Source organism: Mchenga conophoros, linkage group LG23, assembly GCF_057382185.1.
Source record: "Mchenga conophoros isolate Kocher_MC1m ecotype Shallow Benthic linkage group LG23, M_conophoros_male_GT1.1, whole genome shotgun sequence".
Lineage (NCBI taxonomy): Eukaryota > Metazoa > Chordata > Actinopteri > Cichliformes > Cichlidae > Mchenga > Mchenga conophoros.
In genome coordinates this window covers 5,196,186-5,212,750 of record NC_140547.1, presented here as the reverse complement: position 1 = coordinate 5,212,750, position 16,565 = coordinate 5,196,186, and the positions used below count along the sequence as shown (strand labels likewise).

General features: G+C 42.9%; 1 protein-coding gene across 1 annotated transcript in view; it reads left to right on the top strand.

Annotated features, from left to right (window-relative positions):
* Positions 1-10,817, top strand: part of faf1 (Fas (TNFRSF6) associated factor 1) — a 62,453-nt gene extending 51,636 nt beyond the window's left edge. The window contains exons 18-19 of the mRNA XM_085264905.1: positions 1,778-1,993; positions 9,839-10,817. Coding sequence (XP_085121031.1) covers positions 1,778-1,993; positions 9,839-9,922 — 300 coding nt within the window. The 3' untranslated portion in view covers positions 9,923-10,817. The remainder of the gene's footprint in view (positions 1-1,777; positions 1,994-9,838) is intronic.
* Positions 10,818-16,565: the final 5,748 nt, after the last annotated feature.

Here is a 16,565-nt window from a genome sequence, read left to right as displayed (position 1 = left end):
CTTGAGCGCGTTTGAAACGAGTAACTTGGATTTTAGCATTTACATCACACATGCTGCTCTTTATTTAAACAGTCTATGGCGGCAACTGGTTCTTCTATCACTCCTCGCTGTGCTGGTGCCAACTTAGTTATCCGTCTCCTTAAGGAAGGCGCGGCGTTGCCTACCACGTGAGCCGTTTTAATTGGAATAATTTATTGTTTGTTTGTTAGTGCTTGTTTACAGTTTTCGGTTGAGTTTACAGTAGAAACTGCAGACACACCAAAAACACCAGTCACCACCGGAGAGGGAACAATGCTAGTGGGAATGCTTTCTCTGTGATTTTATGCCTTTGTGCGAAGAAACGGGAGATGAATATGGGAGCCAGTGAACTGGGGGTTGGGGCGGGAGGGGGTGGAGGGCATGTGTGTTTCATGCGCCTGTGTGGACTGGCATTATTATTTACCTCCGTCAGGGGGTCATAGCATACAGTTGTGCGGCTGTCAGGTGCACCTATTTCTCCTGCTCATCGTCTGTTTGCTTTCTGTGGTTAGCCGAGCGGAGCTGGAGAGGCAGGTAAATGGACGGAGAGATGCTCCCGATTATTTGTGCGGCACTTCCTGGGCCCGAAGCTCGAGCAGACGTGTGCCTCGTGGTTGCTTTGGGGACGCTACCTCTAACTCGCGTGGGCGTTTGTGCTTGTGTCTGTGGTTGACTAGCTGTTTGCATTTGTATGTCCATCACCTCATGCGCTCCTGTCTGTTATTTGTGTGTGCGTATGTGTTAGCTTTGTCCCCAGGGACAGCTTTAACTCAGTCAGCTTCAGTTCTTGTACCTGAGGGAGCTGATGGCGGAGCAGCACGCGCTCCACCCTGCCCACCCAACACCAGAAGCTGCTAATGAGCTACTGTTGTACACTCTTATGAAATATAATTGCATTATGGTGTGTAAATAAAGCCGGGGCGTGTTGTCACAGCATATGCTCCCCGGCTGGCCAAACAGGAACAACAAGCCAGGGGAGGAGGAGGTGAGGGGTAGGAGTAGAAAGGAGACGAAGGCTCCAGGGAGCAGTTGAAACATGGTTTTTGGAGCTCAGGAGGCTTGATTTGCTTTTCTGTGGAAGATGACGGTCAGTCGTCACTCATGAACCCTGCCCTTTAGCGCAGACCCCGTTAGCATCTGTAAAATAAGTGATAGCTTCACATGAAGAAGATCTTCAAAGATCTTCCTCTTACTAGTGAGGGTTTTCCACTATCTGCAGGGGTATTTGACAGTTTTTTTCAGAGAGTGACAGAGCAAACAGCAAGGCAGCATGAAAGAATGAAGCACTTGGCTGCTCTTAGCATACTGATATGCTACTTGGCAACCTTCTGAGCTACAACAGGCTTTAGGGAACAGGGTGAGACACAGGGCAGCTAATTTAATAACATTCTTAGGGCAAGAAGATTGTTTAATTAATGTGAAATAATAGTGCTGCAGTAAGACTCTGAGAGCAACTTCTTGGCTTGCCTTTCATATATGCTTGGAAAGCGTGTCATCATCTTTATCGCTGCCAACGTTACTGTTGATACTCCGGTTTAAGTTCACTGTAAACACAGAGAGAACGAGATGCGTATTTTTACTGAAGTCACTGGAATAATCAGGCTGACTTTGCTGTTTAAATGAAGGGAAGGCAAATAAACGCTTGCAGCAGCAGTGCTGACTGCTGCATCTCACCAACACCTGTATGCAAATCTGTGTTTTCAAATTCATTAATGCATTTAACTGACAAAAACAAAAACGCTGGCTTTTCTTGTTTCAGGCAATCCGCTTGTCATTGGAGCAGGCCCTGCCTCCAGAGCCCGATGAAGAGTCAGGCGAGCAAATCAGCAAGCTGAGAATCCGCACACCAAGTGGCGAGTTTCTGGAAAGGCGTTTCCTGGGCAGCTGTAAGCTCCAGGTTCTCTTTGACTTTGTGGCCTCCAAGGGATACCCCTTTGAAGAATTCAAGCTCCTCACGACCTTCCCTCGAAGAAATGTGAGTGGTTTGCCTCCTCTCTTACAGACACGTCAGAGCCGAAATCGCTTCTCTGCTCCTGTTTTACTGCAAAGTGAGGACGCAGAATAGAAAAACGGCTTTTTCTTTCAAGAGTTTGTTTGATCTTAAAGAACAGGCCACAGTTCCTCTGTGGATTTAGCCATTTCACAGTATTCCTCAGGTAATTAGCTCCAAAAGTTTTGAATGCATTCTTATGTTTTTTTTGTTTTTTAATTGCCCGTATTTATGTCGAGAACATACAGGCAAATAGGGAATGATTTATCGGGATTCTAAATATAGAGCTCCGACCTCTTCTTCAAGGTCAAATAAGGTCAAACATCCATTAAAAGTCTTTTATCTTTAAAAACGTGCCTAAAATTCTAATTTCTTGGCCATATTTTGCATGTCAAATTTAACCCCTGATGTCACTTTAACATTTCACATTTGCAGTTTGTTTAAGTGGACCCAACAAAGTGTTGTGTCTGATGTCTTAAAGTACCAAGAGAGAGAAATATAGAGAAATATACTGCAGTATATTATACAAGAAGCTGAAATCATCCAGTTGTCTTTCATTCAACTGTTCTTTGAGGATCTTTATCTTTTTTAAGAATGACTTTGTATCCTTCAGATGACTCAAATCAGCATCTCCGCTTGTGACACCCACAGCCCTAATTGGCTTTTCCATTTGGGCCTCAGCCCAACCTCAGGCAGCAGCTGTGTATGAAGTGCAGCAGGGACAATAGTTCAGATAATCTCTTGTCACTGTTTGGCGATTTTGTTTTCTTGTTCTTTCTTTTTTCCCTCCGTTATTGCTTCGTATTTGTTTTACTGTTTGTGTGCTGCAGCAGTAGCCCCGCGTCGGCGCCTTTGTTTACTCGCACCTGTGACGGGGAAAGTTAAGCCGACTGTTTATCCGTCCACCTGCGCACACGTATTATTCAGTGAATATTAATTAGTATCAGTCCACTGTGAATACAGTACACTCTGACTGTGTTAGGATACAGTTGTCAGCACTAAGAGTAGTATTCTCTGTGGCTCTTCTGCTGACACCCTGCATCACTCAGCTATCTACAACCAGCCATTTGAGGGCTCGGTCGCTACGCTGTGTGGTAGCGAGCTAATGAGCACTGTTTTAACTACCAGTTTAATTAGCCCTGCTGCTGGAAACAAAAATGGGATTTCCATTAATCAAGAGTGGAGTGCATGTGGAGGGGTGGTGATTGTATAGAGGTGTGTGTGTGTGTGTGTGTGTGTGTGTGTGTGTGTGTGTGTGTGTGTGTGTGTGTGTGTGTGTGTGTGTGTGTGTGTGTGTGTGTGTGTGTGTGTGTGTGTAGGCTTGCCCAGGCAGTGTGCCATCGTAGTCTGTAGAGACCGCCAGGGCACAAACACCTCAAAACAACACACATATTATCGCGCAGCTCACACTCTCCATTTCATCACGTTCGCACACTTCAACACATGCACAAATATTTTCAAGCAAACACATGCCCCGCTCACAACTTTGTCACTTAAAGGATTCACAGTTGTCTCTTTATAATCAAGAGTAAACATGTGTTTGAGACAGAGATAAAGATGTGTCTGCATCGCAGATGAAATTCCGGCAAAAACAGGATGGCAGGATTAGAGGGGGAGAGAAGCGAGAAGAGGATGGTGACTGCAGAACTAGTCGGAAAAGAGAACAGAGAAGACAAAAGCTTGAACAAAGAAAAGATTTAATCAGAGAAACAGTCTGAAAGAGAAAAGGATAGAGAAGACAAGTGGAGAAGATATTAAAAAGAAGAAGATGGGAGATTATTCCAGAAAACAGAAAGGCGAGAGATTTGGAGAAAGAGAGGAGGGAAGTGGCTCAGTGGTAGTGCCAGTATAAGGCTGTGAACACAGGCCCCTGTCTAATCCTGCAGCTCTGTGTTGTAATTAAATGAGAGAGAGCATAGAAAGCCTCCATCCCGTCCAGACGCTCTCACTGTTGCTTTGCCAGGATCAGAGGATAGAGGATAGACCACTATTGCATTTGTAATACTGCACAACTGTTGAAACCTTTTTTTTCTCCTCCCTTTTTTTTTTAGTTTTCAGCAGCTTTGTGCAGTGTCACTCTTTCTTTTGCTATTACCCTCCTCGTCAGTCTTCTTCGCGTCACGTCCACTCATTAAGCTGCAGCACAAATTAGTAGATCTGCTCAGCCCATGTTTAGAAAATTAAGCAAAGCTGGATGTCGTGTTTAGTTTTGGGGCGGGGAGCGGGAAATGCGTACAACTTTGTTAACCAGGAGCAAGAACGGTGTTGTGTTAACACGGGTTTTGCAAACTTCATCCTAAATCACACGGACGTTCGGATATGTCTGAATCATGCTTTTGCCACCTTCCTTTGGCTTAGCCAATAAATGTCTATTAGTCTCCACTTTTTGGACTCAGTCTCATCCTCAACATTTGGTATCAGTGGCTTATCTCTTCAGCACTACAGCAGGCCTTACACTGGCATCATTTGTACTAGGCTTAGCCGTGCTCAGGGAACTAACCCTTTCTCTGTTTCTATGACTGTCAGCGAGTTTGAGGAAGAGGAGGGGGGCTTTTAGTGTTTCAGTTTTCAGCTTTTCATTCAAGAATTTCCTCCGTTTTCTTTGATACTTGTTGAGCACAAACCTCTGCTGAAAGGCCCGAGGTCTTCCTTCAGCGTGCGGCGAATATGTTTAGACTGCCGTTATAATAATTTGCAATAGGCTCTTCCTGGCCGGCTGCTCGTGGATACCAAAACGCTGTCAAAGCGGCGTATTACTTTTCCCATTGTGATACTGTACTCTCTTTCACCTTTGCTAATCCTTCTTCCAGCTCCATCGGCGAATTTGCCCGAATGATTCTTAGACAAAACCTGAGATGCAGTAAAAATAAACAATGGCACAGAAGAAGCTTTGCTCTGCGCTGTAATAGGTTTTACATCTGTTGTACTGGTATGTTTTGTTTTTCTTGTCCTCCTATCTGAACAAGTCGTAGGAAGACTCACAGGAAGTTGAGCAGCAGTTTATTTTTAAAGTGTTTTTTTTTTATAAAACACATTTTTATAACATGCAACATGGGTTCATGGTGCTGTGTGGGGCTTCATCCTTGAGTACAAATCTAAAGTGTGGAGACGAGTATCCGTCCAATCTCTATAAAGTTCCTCTTGACTGAAAGAGGCGTCTGATTGGTTTCAGATACATTTTGCTGTGCTGCAACAGATGTAACGGCCCCCACAGAGTCCTGATCTCAAATTCATCAACTCAGTCTGGGATTAAATGAAGAGACAGAAGAAAGTGAGGCAGCCAAAAGCTGCAGGAGGAATGTGGCAAGTTCCCTAAGACACGCTGGGAAAGTGTACTTCAAAAAAAAGCGATCATACCAAATGATGTGTTTTGGCATTATTTTTAAAAGCATCGACAGTTTAGTTTAAGGTCCTAAAATGTTTGGAAAGTTCTGGAAATGTAAGATGCACATCGTGCACTTTCAGTGAGACTTTTCAGAGATGATGGTTTAGCTTTCGGAGATTGATTTTTAAATATAAAAATTATACAACAAGCTAGAAACCTTGAAATGTTTTATTGTGGAAAAGAAAAACACATTTCTGCTGGGAGTAGTATTAAAGCTGGGCTTTACCCTAGGGATCTCAGCCCCCTCTTTACCTTAACCTTCTCCTCCTACTCTTCCTTCCAGCTTTCCCTCCCTCTGCCTCTCTGTTCCCTCCTCTTTCCTTCGCCTGCTGTCTGTACACCTCCCTCTCTTCTGCTCCATCTTTTGTATTTTTACTTTTTGGTCTCCTGCCACCCTGCGTTTTTACCCAAATCCCCCTTTCTTAAAAAATCCTTTAGATAACTTAAAATATACCTTTAAAAAACAGACGAGTGGAAAATTAAAGGAAAAAAACTAAAGTCCTTAATCCTACACCGAGGGTCTCGGCTGTGCTCGGATAGTTTGTTCCGTCACAGGAAAGCGACACCTCAAATTCATACAAAGTCGCTCTGAATGAAACATTGTTGACTGCAGTCATCTCTTCAGTCAGCGGATCTCACACCTGCACATAATTTTGCACTGACATGTTAGACGTCGTTATTCTGTTACGACTTCCAGAGACGTTGGAAATCAACGAAAAGCCAAATTGAAGGTTTTGTGGTGGAACGTGGTGGCGAACCAACACGTTACACAAAATCTTTGTTTGTTCTTGCTTTGGTTTGTCGCTCGTCTTTATATCTATAAGTGCTGTAGTCTGTCTTTAATTTTCCTCACTTTCTTCTTCCCCATAGCTCTTTTTTTCAGCTTTTTCCTTCCCCTTCAGTCCCCCCCCCTCCCTCGCAGTCTGTGCGGTGCATTTGTCCTTTGAAGTGCCGTATTCTGGTCTGTTCTTTTCTGTTCACGCCCCAGCACTACGTGCTGTCAACGCTCCTGGCAGCAGATAATGATCTCCCACTGCTTTTGTAATTGGCCAAATAAACACTTGACAACACTAGTTTAAAACAGACAAGTTATTTGGTTTTAATTAACATAGCAGGGCCTGTAATGGCTTCATTAAAAATGCGTTATTTCAGCTGCACGTTTGATTATGTTGGAAACGGACATCTTGAGGGCCTGTGTTTATTTTCCCTTTCTTTTCTTTCATGGCTGAGCGTTGCTTAGTGTCGCCTCCTCTGTTATCAGTGTTGTTTTATTCATTTGAATTAAGTGACTTACAATTGTGCTATTTATTTAAAACTTCACATTAAGTGCTAATTATTTTTTTAACTGTGTTGAGATTTGCTTTTCGATAAGGACAAAAAAAGGGGGGGTGGGGGGGTTTATGGGTTTATGTTAGCCGATCATTTTACGTCATATAATTTTTCATAAGAAAAAAGAGATAAAATAGCAAAGATTGCAGAAAAACACCATCTGTCTTTTTGTTCGGATCCTGGGTTTTTAAATGCGAGGATCCCCAGTTATTATATTTCCTCTTTAGATTTCGCTTCTGCACAAACACCGCTTATTTCAGTTTTTTTATTGTGTTAATTTCAGTATTTCTAATTAACAACTGGAAAATCTTTTTGCGGGCGGTTAATTAGTTCTGTTTTTTTAATTTTTTTTCCCTAAATTGCTATTTAGTCAGATGAAAATAATATAATATTTTAAATTAGGCAGACAGTTTCCCTTTCATTTCCCTGAATGATTTCTGAAGTGGATGATTAAAATTTATATTGACTCAAGGTTAAAAACAAACTGCAAAAAAGGGAAATAGATTGTGTCTGTCTTATGTATGTATGTATGTATGTATGTATGTATGAATGTATGTATGTATGGCTGTGTAGGCACAGGAGAAGAGAATATGGCTTAGGCATAGCAGAGGAAAAACAACAGCTTTGTTTGTTGACAGATGCCTCCATGCTTATGGTCTGTTAATTGGATAACAATGTAAACAATCACCGATGGTGCCCGTCTCCTGTGTCAGTGTGGCATCTTGTTTCCCTACTTTTCCTTTTCCGAGTCAGATGCTGCTCTCCTCCCGCTTGCCTCTCCCCCGGCGCTCGGCGAGCACAAACTCTCTTCCCGATTTTGCTCGGAACACATACACTCACACATTCGCACGTAACCCACAGACGCACGTCTTCACGCGCACCTGCTCCACCCCGAAGCCTCATTTACTCCTACCTGATGCTGCGGTGTCATAACAGCCTGTCGGGTTCATTAGCATGGCAGCCATTTGTGAGGCGCTGCTCCCGAGGTGGGAAAAGGAATCCAGCAGCTTCTTTTTGATCGTTTTCCCCCACCGTCGGGATGGAATATGCTTGCTGAGAATGCACGGGTGGAAACAAACATATAATCTCTTCCTATCGTCTCGCTCTGTGCTGCGAGGCTGTCGACGGGGTGAGGGGCATAAAGTTGATGTGGCAGCCCCTCCCTGCCCGCACCGGGCTCTGAAGGATCCCGCTGAGAAGTCAAGATGCTAAATGACACCTTGAAATGAGGATAAAGAGATGAAAGGGAGTCCAAGGCCTTCTAGATCTAGTGTGACATTTCCAAACACCCATGGGAGATCGAGGACGTAGTATCTGATGCGGATTTGTCCACCTTGTCTAATTTAATTGCCTTGAATACTTTTTTAGTTTTGCGAAATTGGCGCCTAACAAAGATTTGAACGTGCCAATTGAAAATATAAAAATGTGTTTATTTAATTAGACTTATAATACATTTATTATATGCTCAGAAGGTGAGCACAGGTGATGCCGTGGTTCAATTAATGGTCAGAGTTCACATTTCATTGCCTACAAAAGTCTGTTTTAAATCTGTTGCTTTGCTTGTTGTGAGGCCGACCTTTACTGTGCTCGGCTTGCCCTCTGACCTTCTAGAGCAGGTACAGGGAGCTGGCTAATTATCCCACCGTGAGTTTAGAATAGGATCTCTAATCAGAGGGGCTGATGCAGCAGTGACCAGATAAGCCTCGGACACATCTCGGTGTCACACCGCCTCGCCCATTCAGCCCAGGTGTTAGATTGGCCCGATGTAACACAACCCCGCCAGTGATTAGCTCACATAAGCTAAGAGGCCCACAGGGGTGGTGGGTGTCAGAGGGAGAGAGTCGGGTTGTCCTGTTTTTAAAAACAGAGGTCAGATCTCCTTCATGTCGGCTAACTCGATCAGCTCCGCGGTGGGTGGTACTGCGTCGTGTGGAGTTTTCAGAGCAGATAAATGTTTTTTGCATTATGAGAAATGTTTCTGTTAAAGAAGAAATTACTCACATAAAATTCTTCTCTGGCTTCCCACTGTACTCAGTCTGTGTCTCACACACAGACACACACTCCTGTCCTGTAACCTTCATCAGTTTGTTCTGGATTGGAACCTTTTTAAGAAAACAAACCTAATGGTCCGCTTAGGGAAGCAAATCTCTCAATTCTCAGGTTACTGCTTAGGATTTTTAAAAACACGATGTTAGAATAATACACAACGTACACACTCTCTTGCAAACACACACACACATTAAATGAATTTAGCACTAAAACCACACTGTTTTAAAGCCTGACTCTTGGGAATAGATGGTGAGACAGTCACACAGGGACTTCAGTGAATGACCGAGGCCATGGTGACACTAGTGTAGATAAATCTGAGAAGGTATTTTAAATAGTTTGATAAAATTAAAAACAGGGTTGACAGATTTGATCATTTTGTTGGTATTTTGGCTCATTGAGTTGATTGTACATTAGGAGAGAAACCTTTAACAGCAATGATTCAGAAATGTCGTCTTTAAGAAGTAATAGTAAACAATTGCACGTTCCACAGTGTTACACTCCTCTGACACCCCTATTGGCTTTGCCAGTCACAGTGCAAGAGTCATGTGGGAGGCGCATGGCCTGAACGTCCATATTGTTCACGCTTGAAGATGTGTTCATAAAACCATTTGGGGGTTCACCGCTTTTGGCTGCTACAACTCAAGCTAGAGCTCATCATGCCCTCCTTGTTTGTGCTGCAGTCTTCAGTACTGTACTGGGCCTGGGGTAACTTTAAACTAAATTCACTAATGACAAAAAAGGCCAGAGTGCACCCCCTCACTCAGGTTAAGCTCTCCGCACAATAAACAGAAACCGTGGAGCAAAATAACAAACAAGTGAGGGCAAAACAGCCACCTAGCTAAACTCCAAATCAAATGAAACCACATTGAGGAGAGCTTTACGAGTGCCTGCAGCAGAAATTGGCTTCAAGTTAACGTCTTTGTTTTATGCTGCCGATCGTAATCAAGCAATCTGAGGATTGTATTTTGGGGAAGCTGTGATTAGTTTCTGTATTTGCAGCAATCTTTTGCTCAGTCTAATGTTGTCTCCCCCCCCCCCCCCCAAAACACCACCTTGTCTCTTCTCAGATCACCCAGCTTGATCCAGGGTCGACCCTGTTAGAGGCCAAGTTGTTTCCACAGGAGACGCTCTTCCTGGAGGCTAAAGAATAAGAACAGGCCCTCCGATCCCCGAGAGGTCCGACTGACTGACTGATGAACTGGCTGGATGCACACTCGTCACCGAGCATGGCCCCCACACATCAGTCTGGGCCTCAACTAGACACACATACACAAACTACCATCTCAGACACACATAAACACACTGGCATGCAGATCCAGTGACACACAAGTTGAAGTAAGCTTCTCTGCCCTCAGCCTGGTCGTCGTACATGAATGCCTGATGTACACGTGTTGCACAGAGGAGCAAAGACAGTACCACAAGCACACAGCCAAAACATTCACCTCTACAACCCCCCCCCCCCCCCCCCCAAAAAAAAACCCTCCCCTCACACTCTTCTCGACTTCACGTTCCCAAACTGCTGTGTCATTGTTTTCTCTCACAACACAAACACCGTACAAATAACAGCATTCAGAGACTGAGTAGACAAATCTTTGTCACACACAAAAAAAACAAATAAAAAAAACAAGGACTTGTTTCCCGTTTCCTCATTGAAGACACCGAGGCTGCTTTTTTTAAGACATGTTTTTTGTGTGTTTGAAATTAAAATAGAAAAGGCTAAAAAATGTAATTAAATAAACTTCGAGAAGAGGCGTAGCTCCGCGAAGCCCGGGCCGTCTCATCTCCATTTGTGTTTACCCACTGAACCTTTTCCCCAAACCGCCCTTCTAGAGCTGCACACCTCCGTCTGCTGTCCAGGTGGGGTTGGGACGCGACACGTCGGCCCCATCAAGCTCCGTTCTTCCTGGTTTCCGCATCCACTGCCCCAAAAGCCAATAGATTGCTCAGTTTTTAGTTTGTTTTTTTTCTCCTTTGAATCCTTTTTAAGTTTGATGCTGTATTAGTTTTAGTTTGATATACATTATATAAAATATATGAATATGAACATCAATTTGTCTCAGGCGAAAATCTGTTGAACCTTATCGCACGCATACACACGTCTTCTTTCGTCATGTGAGAGGATATTTTATAAACTGGAGATCTGATTTTCTTCAATTTGTGTCACAACTCTGGGGTAATACCGAAAGAGGGAAACAAAGCCAAGGAAAAATGTGCGGCATTTCTATGCTTTTATTAAGTGTGTGTGTGTCTGTGTCTGAACGGGATTCCAGTCCTGCTCTGATTGTGCATCTTCACTTCTTGCAGATACCAAAGTTTAGATTTGCACACTCACTCGTAGGCCTTTTACTTCTCCTATTATTCTCATTCTTACATGACCTGCTGAAATCAGCCAAACTGCGACTAATTTCCTGCCTTCAGCGAGGGGAGATCACACGGGCTTAGCCCTCCATCTGTAGCGGGGCTCCTCTGTCAACTAAAGGCAAAGTTTAAGAACCCCATCAGAGTCATAAATGCCATAAACAAACTACTTCAGGCGAAATGCTGCTCCCTCGTGAATAAGCGCTCAGACTTGGATTATACTCACACATATGTAATAAGACAGGACTAAAGCAGACTTGGCAAAAGGATTGCTGTTTAAATTGCAGTTTCACTGATTATATTACGGACTTTTGTTTTGTACTTAACAGTGGACACTGATGGGTGTTCCCACCAAACACCGCCTGTTCATATTATTTTTAAAAAAACTGATGTGCTTTTGGAAGCTGTACCTCTACAGTTAATCTTTTGATCGATGCTTATTTGAAGTGTGGACTCTGGTCTCAGTAGCACAGTTTGTTGTTTTTCTTTCTCTTTCAGACAATTATAGGACCTTGTGTCTGACTTTGACTATTTTTGGAGTGTGCATTAGTCTTCAGAATAACTGGCACCATTTCATCCAAATGGAGACCTTGGAGTAATATTATATATTTTTATTTCTTTGGATCAGAAGAGAATGTATTCCTTTGAGAGACTAGGGACCTGTCTGAGGTGTACCCTAGAACGGCTGGGAGAGGCTCCAGCAGTCCCCAAGATCCTCAAATGGATGAGCAGAAATGTAACATTTCTTTTCAAAGAGTAGTTATTACAATAAGAATATTAAAATTATCCAAAAGTTATAACATGTTACATCAGTCAAAGTGAAACTTACTGATTTAAACTACTTTTAGAGGAACTCTGTCTCTCTGAGGTGCACTGCAGACCTAGAGTAGTTTAAACCAACTTTAAGTGCTGGGTTAGATTAAACTATTATAAATAAGTGGAGGAAGCAACGTCTGTTTAAGCTATTTAGAGGTAGTCTTACTTCTGTAGGCTTCAACTTTATCCTCTTCAGTGAATGAGACAGTTACCGCTATGGGTGCTGTCTTTAAATCTTATGCTGTTCGTGGTTGAGTAATACATGTCTCAAAGAATTATGTGTCACCAGCAACAATTTATAGTCATCTCTTTTTGCTTCGGCAAATCTGGACTACTGGTGTGTTACGCACGGTGAATATATCACGCAAGCATCCTGTGTGTGTTTGTTTGCCTCTCTGTGGCTGCCTTGTTTCTCACGCGAGGAATGAGTCGACCTAATGTGCTCAGCAAGCCGCACTTCCAAAGGTTCGACCCGACAGGAGCTCCTCGCTGAAGGCAGCTTGAAAGCGGGATTGGGAAAGATGCGCTGCAGGGCAAATCCTCCTGACTTTGCTGTTTCTTTCTGCATGCCAGAGAAGTGTAATATTTGTCATCCAACACTGGGGGAAAAAGACACAACAAACGCACCTGTATTTAAAGTAAATAGCTGCTATTAGAGTGGGAGAGCTAATAGCAGAATCCATTTCAAGCCAAACTTGTTGAGCCAAAGTTGTGGCGCTGACTCTTGTGGCCAAGTCAGTAATGTTGGCATTTACTGCATTTGCAGCGCTGGGATATACTAGTTGAGAGAGAAGTAGTAATTATTATATATTTGGTTTTCCTTCTCCATATCCATGAACTCAACAACCTCTCAGTCCTGGGCCTTACACTGCATCCTGCCTAAACATGTGTTTAAAGCTTCATATGATTGGTCGGGACCATCCTGGTTGGCTTCCATTCATACCCAAATCTTGTCACGATGTGTTGTTGTAGCTGAAATGTTTCCGTTTAAACGTGAGGAGCTCGGTTCAGTTCAGGAAAAATGCTGAACTTTGCTGAAGCTCTAAGGGCAGAAGTTAAATGTCTATGGCTGACATTTGTGTTACTCAGATTTCACTGTACCGAGATAAGAGTTGAGTGCGCTGGCTGTACCAACACGTGCAGCTTGGGGCGAGGGTGAGCTCAGGGCGGGGCGAGGAGCTCAGTGACCGTGAAGCTGAACGTGTTTATGAAAGAGGCAGATGCACCTCTGCTCGTCTGTCAGAGAGCCTCTGCCTCAGAGAGGGGCGCACATAGTGCAGCTCCTCTCGACTGTGAGATTACAGTTTCTATCGTGCAGCTTTTTGAACGTCATGTACATAAGCATGTTCATTTGTACCGCTGTGGCTAATGAGGCTGCAAGGGTTGGAAATGCCAGTGAGGCCTAATGATATTTCTCTCTGGTACCTGACCAAACTTGTCTTAAGTTAACGGGCAAAAGTCACCAGGTTTAACTGGGGAGAGACAGCTGTATGAAAGGGTTTGTCAGCAGTTGAATGAGTCAAAAAAAAATTAATTAGGCCTCTGTTGACTGGCCACTTCTAACAGGAGGACAAGTTTATAAGGAGCTCTGTCAAAGGTTTTTGTGACTGTTTTTCTCAAGTCCTGAATTTTTTCCACAGGTGCTGCATCTCGTGTTTTACCCTTACATATTGTTCATATTCCATTCCTTCACAGTATGGTTCGTGTCTGTTTGACCAATGCCAAGAATTCCTTCCAAATTAGTGTCTACAACAAACTTTCAACTAGAGATCTGTCACTAATCAAAAAGACAGGAAGCAAAGCTGAAGATGCTAAAAGGTCTTCACTGCTAGTGACCAGGAGGGGCAGTATTAGAAAGAAGTGTATTAGAAACAAGTCGATCACAGGGAGAGCTCAGTTTGAGTCCTTTGGAGACAAAGTTAGAGAGACGAGACTGAAGTGTGTGGACATGTGCAGATGTAGTGGATATACTGCCATGCGGGAAGAAAAGATGAACACCACAAAAACATTTCAACTCTCAATGCAGAGAGTTGGCGTGACAGAGGAGGAAGATGGAGGCAGATGTCCTGCTGTGGCGACCTCTAAATGAAGCGGCCAAAAGAAGAAGAAACTTCCCATCTAACATTAATAAAAGGGCGAATAATCGTTAATTAATGTTTTTGAGAGCTGGTGGAGTGTAAGTGAAAATGGTAAGAATATTCTGAAACTGTTGGGATTTATTATATAACCACGTTTCAGTACTATAGCCATTCATTTCAATAATGGTTAACACTAAGAGCACAAAACCTTCCAACTGCAAACTGTGGGTTCAAAGCAGTGATGAGAAACTTTGCATGTGTTCCTGCACTCGATGATATACCAGCTCAGGTGCTTTTATAATCTCATGACCCTGATCTGAGTTTGCTCAGATTAAATGCAGTCTAATGAATTTTTGTTGCGTAATTTTCAAAGCACGAGCACCAACAGATGGGAATCTAATGTACTCACATTTATGCATCACTTATTTAGTCTCGCTGCTCACACGGATTTTTAATTACACATTCAAACAGCCCTTGGTTCTGTGCACTTCAAGCACTTCATCGACCTCACATCCACAGCCAATTTAGAATCGCCAATTAATCTGATGTGCATGTAAGAGGAAGCTGGAGAAAACCTGCAGGTACTTGGGAGCAAACTCCACACAGAAAGGCCCCAGCTGGGATTTAAACCAGGAACCTTCTTTTTGCAAGTTGACAGTGGTAATGACTCCACTATTATGCTGCTGTATTTCAGATCTAATGTCTGTATCACAGCACCATCTCGTAAAGCATCCTCTGACCTCTGTAGGACCTCTGTTCCTCCCTATTTTACCTTTTGTTGATTTGATCCTTCAAAGACCAGCAGGTGCTTTTCTCTGTGGGAACACAAACAGTTCTCGTGACATTGTCAAGGTTTCACTTTAACTCTGCATTTTTTTTTTTATGGGACAGTGGTGACAGACATGACAGGTGCAGTTTCACCGTTTTAAGATTCCCTAAAACTACAATTTTCCTTTATTCGACCAACGCTGGGAGAGCCAGCTCAGTAGACACAGGTCACATTTGACCAGCCTCAATGTACAGAAATTTGTAGCTACTGCACAAAATATAAAACTTTTAAATATTTTCATTTTTATATATTTAGGGTCTCTTGAAATGTTAGACGTTCCTTTGGTTCAGCTTCTCCAATCTGATCTTTATCACGTGACAGAAAATTGAACATCTTTAGGTCTCAGACCATGTTGAAGTTGTTCTTTCTCTTTTTTTAAGCATTACAGGCAACAATTTTTTTGTTAAAATAATCAGTAATCTAAATAATTCTATGTTGTTGCCCTGAAACACCTCTCACTGGGTTTTTGGGGGGCTACATTTTAGGCAAACTTTGGCTGGATGTCTTAATCAGTGTCTGTCTAGGCAACACCCCTTAAATCTGACACCAGCGGGACAAGAAAGTGTCTGTGTGGTAATGAGCTTACGCTGCCGTCCTACGCCGCCACAAAATCAGTGGTGGCAACATCAGGTTTCTGTCTTGATTCTCTGACCACAAAAGAGGAAAGCGTCCATGATGTTTAACCAGCTCCTTTGGGGTCAAGAATGCAGCCCACTGGCGAGGGAACAAAATTCCTGACACAAGTGATCCCTCCTCCCTCCTTTTGAAGTAGGACCCAATGAGATCTCAGAGCATGGCAGCTCCTTGAATCACAGGATCTTTGCCCATATCCCAGACTGGCCTAACCTGGAAGGTCACTCCGAGTTTACTTTCTCAGAGTCGCGGGCCCTGCCCAAAGAAACAGAATCTATGCAGCTTAAACTGTTGGGTGGGCACAAAAGGAGGGTCATCTCTCCCTCGCTGTCTCCCTCTGTTTGCAGCTCTGTTTGGAAATGACACAATGGACATGTAAAGACTGTAGTTTTTATCTTGATTAAACAAAAACTTAAAATAAATTAATGTAACTAATCTAATGTAAAAACATGAGGCTTTAAAGTGCTCTAAATTCTCAAAAACAAAAATGAATGTGTGGGCACAGATCCTTCTTCGGGGTTTCAGCTTGTATGCTTCAATTCAGAGAGCTGTTTTTTCCCCTCTATGCCAAGTTAAATTCCAGATAATCTGATATAGAAAAGAAGAAGAGTATACTTACATTGATTTAAATATGTCTTCTCTGTGTTTCTTCTTATTCTAATACACGGTCCGGGGTGTTAGTGTGAGCAAAACCGCAGCAGATGCCACCTTGTTAGTTTGACACAAGCTCTAAGTCAATAAAGATTATTCAGTTTTATTGGGTTAATATCTTGAAATAAGAGAAGCGAGCCTTCATTAAAATAATTTAAGGTTTTCTGGGTTGGCAGGCAGTTAAATCCCCATGCTGTCTATAAGGAGTTTTTATTTATCATTTAAGGATTTAGTATGACTGTTCTCCAGCACTCATCCATCCTGCTTTTTTATTTTTATTTTTTTTACTAATATTTTTCCACCCCACGTGTCACATTTTTATGCGCATGTACAGGCCCCGAAACAATCCCACATGGGTCAGTAAGTGGTTTCATTTACTTGCATAATAGGACAAAAATTACTCTTCATCTAGGATAATGAAAATTAATT